The 8,566-nt window shown below is 30.1% G+C and overlaps 1 protein-coding gene across 1 annotated transcript; it reads left to right on the forward strand.

Annotated features, from left to right (window-relative positions):
- The first annotated feature begins 4,857 nt into the window (after positions 1-4,857).
- Positions 4,858-8,334, forward strand: LOC131652354 (uncharacterized). The gene is made up of 11 exons (XM_058922196.1): positions 4,858-5,132; positions 5,214-5,298; positions 5,859-5,910; positions 6,006-6,026; positions 6,122-6,175; positions 6,622-6,672; positions 6,885-6,947; positions 7,098-7,202; positions 7,294-7,416; positions 7,526-7,618; positions 7,753-8,334. The coding sequence occupies exons 1-11, from the start codon at positions 5,039-5,041 to the stop codon at positions 7,984-7,986; spliced, it is 975 nt and encodes a 324-aa protein (XP_058778179.1). The 5' UTR covers positions 4,858-5,038; the 3' UTR covers positions 7,987-8,334.
- Positions 8,335-8,566: the final 232 nt, after the last annotated feature.

Raw genomic sequence — 8,566 nt, forward strand, 5'->3', positions numbered from 1 at the left:
CCAATCAGTCCTCGACTGCTGAAACAAAGTGTCGTGAAAACGAAGGAGTTCAACAAGCTCTTAGCATACTATCAATCTAAAACCCAGTTACTTAAGAGAAAGTATAACCACTTCCGCATTCAACTCCCACACCTCCAACTTATTCACACACCTCTCAATCTTAAACTCCATACTACTAAACACCTTTGTACTTGCTAAAAATGTACAATAAGGAAATCCTGTATTTGTAAGGTTGTTTTGTGTGTTTAGGATATTATGGTAGTATTTAGGATTATAATATTTTAAGTATATAAATAATGAAACTAAAATATTTTAACTATATAAAAAATGAAATTTTTACTCTTCATACAAATATAATGATGACAATAATTATTTTTATTATTATTTTAAGGGTTAAATACCTTTTACCCCTGCCATATGAGCGTGTTTCTGTTTACCCCCTTAAAAAAATTTTTGTCGTAGACCTCAACAAATAAAGATTTCAGCAATAAAGCCCTTAATATATTTTTTAGCGTAGATTCTAAGAATCTGGCCTAGGTGGACATAATATTTTTGTTGACTGTGTAATTTATTGACACGTTGGACATAATATTTATTTTTAATCCATGTAGCTTTCTTATTATTATTTTATTGATTGTGTGTTAAATGGATAAAACTAAAATTTCAAAAACTGCAACATGGAAGGGTCAAACTCGAGACCCTGGGGATGAATGTGGGGCGCCCAACTAGGGCTAGAAATGAGTCGAGTCGAGTCGAACTCGCCTCAGCTCAGTTTGACTCGTTAAGAATTGGCCGAGTTTGAGTTCGAGTTCGAGTTCATGACGAACTTTTTTTCAGCTCAAACTCGACTCGTTAAGAATTGGCCGAGTTTGAGTTCGAGTTCGAGTTTATCTCGAACTTTTTTTTCAGGTCAAATTCGAATTGTTAAAAGTTTACGAACATCTCGATTCAACTCGTTAGGTTTATTTTGTTAGGTTTAACTCGCTTATTTCACGGACTTAAAAGTAATTTTTTAAAGTCTATTTTTTATATATATATTTGACATTTTAAATTAATATTTTTTAAATAAAAAATTTAGAAATAGATTAAAGTTATAAGATTGGAATTCATGCGATGTTAATTTTATTTGCATAATTGTTTGTAGAAGTATTTTGCTCACTAGAGAATATAAATTATCAATTAAAACTGTTAGATTAAAATAAAATATGATACTAAGATTTAGAGCAAATATTTATACCTTCTCTTAAAGAAAATATAATCTATCTCATATATAATCGAGTTGACTCATGAACCTAACGAGTCGAACTATGTTTAGTTCAAGTTCAGCTCATTTAGTTAACGAACTTAGTTTTTAGCTCATACTCAGCTCATTTGGTTCATGAACCTAGTTCAACGATTTAATTTTTGAATCGAGTTTCGAACTATTTTCGAGTTAGTTTGGTTCATTGCCAGCCCTACGCCCAACCACTAGCTGAGAATGTTTCTTGTATTTTTGTCTGCAATCAATATATCTAATACATTTTGCACAACCCAATAGTCATTTAACACAACAAAAATCCTAAAAGGGAGACACCAACAATCAGCCTCCTTTCTCCCATTTACTTCCACGCTCTTTCTTCCTGTTTCTTCCATTAATCTCTCTGCCTCTATTCATTCACAATAAAACCAACTCTTCTCTTTAATTTCTCTCTATTTCCCTCTATCACATTCATCAATCTTCAAACTAAAATCTCCATACTCAACACTACCATAAGAATAACAATGAAGCTTCAACAATTTGTACCCTCCCTAGAAAATGATAGAACATAACACCTTTTCCTGTTTGTGTGTCTGGTTGGATGATGTGATCTTGAAGGAGGATCGCTGCGGATCGATGGAGTTTAGTGATGCTTGTAACTGAGTTGCAATAATGATACACATTGAATGGATTTGAATCGGATGAATCAAGCAGAACCACGTGTTTTTTGTGAGGTGATGATTCATGATGATGATGATCTTTGTAGATGACGATGCGTGATTGAGGATGAAATCGGTGATTATTTGAAATCGTATGTGGTGATGAATGTTGTGGGTTTCAGTTTTGCGGTTCGTATGTGGTGTTATAATGCAGGATGAGTTTGATGAAGAAGAGGACGACGCTGCACTTGGAGTGAGGTTGAGATGGTTGAATGGTATTTGATGTTGGTTTGCTTAGAAGTTTGGTTGTGAGTGTGTTGGAGATATTGAAATGAGTTTTGTATGTTATTAAGAGGGTTGTGAAGGATTTGTTTCAACGAAATTTTGCAGGTTTTGGTGGATCCGAAAAGGTTTAGTGAAGATCGGTTTTGCAGAGATTTTGGAATGTCGTGAAGTTGAAAAATGATGGTGATGAAGTTCTATGGTTGGATGAAGGTGAATTAGATGCGAAGAAGGTATGGTTTTGTGGTTAACACACAATCAATAAAATATAACAAGAAGGTGAATTCTTATCTACCCAACTCAAAAAGTTGGGTAAGGTTACCTCCTTTGTAAAATGTTTTGAAAACAACAAATATTTATAATATTTTAATAAATAATTAAATGTGTTAAATAAGATGGAATCATGTAATTGGTTGGAGTTACACTACCCAACTTTTTGTGATGGTTGGAGCTACATGGATAAAAATAAATATTATGTCCAACGTGTCAATAAACTACACAGTCAGCAAAAATATTATGTCCACCTAGGCCAGATTCTTAGAGTCTTAGCTAAAAAATGTATCAGGGGCTTTGGTGCTGGAATCTTTATTTGTTGAGGTCTGCGATAAATTTTTTTTTAATGGGGTAAATAGAAACACGCTAATATGACAGGGGATAAAAGATATTTAACCCTTATTTGCACCCATTTAACTATGATCCTGACTCCACCATTGACTAGCGCTACTGTTAGAGGGAGACGCTTGGCTTAGAAGCTAAATAAATATTTTAATTGGTAGTGTTACATGGTGATTTGGAATAAGTACACAATTTACCTCTCAACCTTACTTCTATCTAGGATTCTTCGCGGTGGTGTTTGGACGGTTTTGACACTAAAAGTCATTTGAATCGCAAGAGAAAAAAAGCGTGATTCAGTTTAGTTTGGTTGAATTTTAAAAATAAAACCAAACCAATACGACTTGAGTTCGTTCGGTTGAATCGATTTTTTTCAATATTTTTATTGAGTCATACATACATATATAAAGATTAACATATGTGTTTAGTCATTGATACATTACCATAAAATAAATTGATAATTTTTAAATAAGTTTTATTATTTGATGCATAAGTATGAATTGTGTCTTACAATTATATCTTTAAACATTATAAATAAATTTGAAATATTATATTGTGTAATTATAAACAAGATCATACCAGTAATCATGCTAGCCTAATAACATTAATTTCTTTTTTATTATCAATATTTTATAAATAAAGAGATGCAAAAGTAATATAAATTACTCTTATCCTCTTTTCCTTATGAACGTCAACAAATTACAAATAAAACAAAAATAAAGATATTAAAAATATATTTTAAATAAAAATAATAGTATTTATAAATAAATAATATTTTTTATATGTAAATTAAAATAAATACCATACAAAAAATATGATAAAATATCCATATAGTACTTATTAATTTTTCTATAGAATTAAAAAATATATATAATAAATTGTAAATTTTGTAATAAAATGCGATTTAGTTTAATTTAATTTGGTATCCACAATATAACCGTAAAATCAATTGAACCGTACGAGTTTGTTAGAAAATAGCTCAAACACCTCCGAATTAAATACGCTTTTCGATTCAGTTTGATTTGATTAGTGGTTTTTTACTGAGACAGTTCGGTTTTAAACCCCCTTACTTCTATCAAATCAATTTAAATTTTAAGTTTGGCTGTTGAAAAAAAAAATGTATATTAAGACTATCCAATAAATAATGGTTTTCTAAATTATCATCAAAGAATACAAACAATCTGTTATGAATCCCTCTCTTTTTATTAAAAATAATGTGTCATTTCCTGCATATATGTGAATGATTTTATTTTAGCTTACTACCATTTTAAAGAAATCATTGGCATCAAAAAATTTCTTAAGACCAAGTATCTCTTACTCAATACTATGTCCGGTTCTGTTTATAATCCGGTTCAATTTATAAAAAAAAACACTTTTTAAATATAGAATAATTAATATATTTAGACAATATTATATATATATATATATATATATATATATATATATATATATATATATATATATATATATATATATATATATATTAATCATTCAATGAATTAAAAATAAAAATTTTCTTATAAATAGAAAAAAAATTCACTTTCTAAATATATAAAATATATAATATATCTAGACAATATATTATATATTATGTATATATATATATATATATATATATATATATATATATATATATATTAATAACTCAATGAATCTAAAAAAATTTTTTTTTTTATAAATAGGATCCAATTTATGAATAAACCAACTAATCTTTCTCATGAAAGTTATAACAAGAATATTTAGATAAAATAAAACACACTATTATTATCATTTAGATTTCAATTATTTATCCAAAAAGTTTTGTTCTATAAAAATGTGAAAGTGACCCCACATCTAGTTGGGAAAATTCAACTCATCAATATCTCTTTTCTTCTATCATTCTATCTCCAATTGAAACTTTAAACGTGTCGAATATAATAATTTCATCATTTATGAATCATATCTACCAAAAGTACAATTATTGATGTATTTTTATTCATTACTATAATATAGAATAAAAATAATAATTTAATATGAGTCTCAGAGTATGATTTAAAGAAATAAATCCAGAATCAGTGAATTCCATCATAACTGTTTCTAGTTAGCATAAGAAAGTGATTAAAAAAAATTAAACTTAAAAATTATAATTGATTTTGAAATTAACTTATTTTGACAAGTCATTTCTGGTACTATATTATAAACCTCCAATCAAGCTCTCTTTCTTTGTTTGTCTTCCGTGGCAGCAACAAACAAGTAGCAGTTCGTTTGGATGATGAAGCTTCTGCGTCTTCTTCCTCTCTCTTCTCTCGTCATCTTCTTCATTTTCCCCATTTCACACTCAATTCCCTTCATTGTTCTTCACGGTAACTTTCTTTTCGTTTTTCACTGTTTTAGTAACCATAATTATGCATGTATGTATGAGATTGATTCTTGATGAGTTGCAGGTATTTCTGACGAGTGCTCTAGTCATGGAGTTAAATCATTCACGGAGAAATTGGTTAACTACTCTGGTGTTCCGGGATTTTGCGTGTATGATTTTTACATAACTTTCATTTCCTTATAATTTGCAACTAATTTTGTTGTGTTTTCTTAATACTGGACTCTGATTTATCATGTTTCTCATGGATTTTGTTAACAATTTTTACTTGGACTGTGGATACTGTAATTTAGGGTATGTTTAGATGGAGGATTTTGGAAGACTAAGTCTATATTTTAGTCATGATAATTTATAAATGATTATATAGCATTTCAATCACACTTAATTCTTTTTTAGAAATATTTTATAGCTTTCTTAATTTAGAAAAGAAAAATAATCACTCTCCTCCAAAATCCTTTATCCAACAAACATACAAAAACAACAAAGACAACCAAGCCTTTTCCCGCTAAACGAAGTCAGTTAGATAGATATCAAAATAGTTAATCTAGAGATATTTTTTAATAACTTCTTTTATAGTCTTTCTAGATCAGGTAGTTGTTTGACTTATTTTCATCTGATTTATTCTCGTTACCAGATAATCTAATCTACAGGTCTTCTCTATTTAAACATACCTTTAGTTTTTGTGACTAATGAAATTTCCCTATATTTTCAGTGAAGTAGGCAATGGATCATGGGATTCATGGTTTATACCTTTGCAAGAGCAGGTAATAGGGCAGAAGGATTTGATCTGTTCATGGTATTGCCTAATGCTGATGATATTGACTATTTGTAATTTCTTTTTTGTTTTATATGTCTGCAGACAAATATTGTTTGCGAGAAGGTGATGAAGAGATAGATTCAAGAATTATTACGGTAACATTTCTTTTCTTATCACCCTTTATTTAGTCTTTTTACTATTTTACATGTCATATACAGGTGAAGAAAATGAAAGAACTGAAAGGAGGATACAACATTGTTGGCCTCTCCCAGGTAAAACATGAGAATTCGGATTTTATTTATTTTTCTGTTGCTGTAAATTGTCCTTATTTTCATTCTTTTGAGTGTCAATGAATGCTAATCATTGCTCTATTACAAAGAAATTGACCTTTACAAAGATTTTAAATCATTCTTCTTAGATGGTAACAACAAAGTTCATAAAGTATAACTATGTCCATTTGTGGTTAAAATGATGACTGGTAAAGGATATTAAGCTTTTTCAATTTTCAAACTCATCCTGTGAAGGTACTGATATATGCGCGGTTTGTCACCGATTTTGAAGTGTTTCATGGCAGTGCATCCCTCCTTCTTTTCCTTTCCTTTTTCATTCATTGAAAAGAATGATAAACTACCTTATCACGTAATTCATCTTACATATGCTTATTTTTGGAATTTTGTTACTTTTTATGCTTCATTCTTGAATTTCCCTTGTCCTACAGGGAAATTTGATTGGTCGAGGTGTGGTCGAGTTTTGTGAAGGAGGACCTCCCGTAAGAATCTAAAATTTTACTTGTGAATTGTTTTTTTATAGTAGTTAAACTTATTGCACTGGCTATGTTTCTGGATATGTCCGTTATCGTCACGGACTATGCTGCGAAATGAACTCATCAATTGTTTAGATTCCACAATTTTCCTTCTAAACTGAACTCACTTCGAAGGAATCAAGTTCATGAGATATTCTTTCTTGTTATTGTTGGAACAGGTTAAGAACTTTATCTCTTTAGCAGGTCCTCATGCTGGTACTGCTTCAGTTCCCCTGTGTGGTGTGAGTATCATCTTACTTTCTAGAATGCCGCCTTTATTCTTTTTGTTGTATGGTATTGATTTCGGAAATATCACATTCAATATTATCTATTGTTTAGTGCATATTAGGATGAGTATATTACAATTGTTGAGTGGTTTTTTGTTTCTACAGACAGGTGTCTTTTGCGTCATTGCAGACAATCTCATCAAGGGAGAGGTTTATAGTAGCTATATTCAAGAACACTTGGCTCCTAGTGGATATCTTAAATTACCAAATGTGAGTATCAATATCTGTAACCATTTAGCATAGCTATTTGTTTCCATAAAATTTTCTCAAACCGTCGCATTAAAATCAATTTTGATTTCAGGCTTTACCCGAATACTTGGAGAACTGTAGGTACCTCCCTAAGCTCAATAATGAAAAACCTGGTCAGAGGAATTCCACTTACAAGGAAAGATTTAGTAGCTTAAAGAATTTGGTACTTATATTGGTAAGTCCTCTATAGGTTCATTTCTTTGATATGTCAAGAATATTTCAAGCTGATTTCATGAGAAAAAAAAAGACTTGTTTATTTGTTTTCTTATGCTAAATTGCAACAGTTTGAGCAAGATACAGTTTTAATACCAAGAGAAACATCCTGGTTTGGTTATTATCCCGATGGCTCCTTCAAGCCAACTTTACCACCACAAAAGGTATTGTTTTTTATTCGACCTGTCTTGATATTTTCTGCTGCCATAATCAAGCTTTTGTATCCTATCTATTTAGCGAGTGTTTGGAACTCCATTGCATCTACTGTAATAAAACTATCCCTTAATCGGTTTTGCAGACAAAACTCTACACTGAAGATTGGATTGGCTTAAGAACTTTAGACAAAGCTGGCCGCGTCCATTTCATTAGTGTTCCAGGAAAACATCTGGGAATATCAGACGCAGATATGAAGAAACATGTAGTGCCATATTTGAACGACCAAAGATCAAGAGAAGATAGAACTACTGAGGCTGGCTTTCGAAGGATGCGTGGATTTAACCGAAGATTTATTCAAATCAACAAGATGATGTAATATCATCAAGCTCCAGCCACGGCATTACTACTATAGATTGATCATTGTCATCTAGGTAGTGTATACCACTCAAGGTATTTTTAATGAATATGAAAATTGGGGAGAAAAAAAATTACAATCCTACTAGAGTGTTTTTAATATGTTTTGCAAAGGTGATTATTACATTGCTGATTTTTGGAAAATTTACATTAGTATTGTAAAAGCCATCAGAAGAAGACATTTACAGTTAAAAAAAGTATGATAAAAAAGTTACTTTTACAGTAAAAATTAATCTTAATCCTATTAATGATCTACATTGTTGGTTTATGTGAACCTTAATCCCTATTAATTATCTACATTGTTGGTTTATGTGTAACTCCTTATAAATTTAGTTCTTGACTCAGTAAAAAATACAAATTAATCTCCTACTACTTATTTTGTTAGTCAAAGTGAGAAATATTGATTCTATTATTCATTGATTTGATCATTTAAACATATACAAAAAATATTATTCTAATCATTCTTCTAGTAATTCTCAACAATTATGAGCGATTATTATTACTCCCTCCGTTTTTTATTATAAGTCGTTTTAGACTTTTTA

Source organism: Vicia villosa, linkage group LG2 (assembly GCF_029867415.1).
Source record: "Vicia villosa cultivar HV-30 ecotype Madison, WI linkage group LG2, Vvil1.0, whole genome shotgun sequence".
Classification (NCBI taxonomy): Eukaryota; Viridiplantae; Streptophyta; class Magnoliopsida; order Fabales; family Fabaceae; genus Vicia; species Vicia villosa.

Coding starts and splice junctions, on each gene's coding strand:
- LOC131652354 (XM_058922196.1), top strand. CDS start 5,039: ATGATGAAGCTTCTGCGTCTTCTTCCTCTCTCTTCTCTCGTCATCTTC. Junction 7,417..7,525: donor AGAATTTGGTACTTATATTG/GTAAGTCCTCTA, acceptor AAATTGCAACAG/TTTGAGCAAGATACAGTTTT. Junction 7,619..7,752: donor CAACTTTACCACCACAAAAG/GTATTGTTTTTT, acceptor TCGGTTTTGCAG/ACAAAACTCTACACTGAAGA.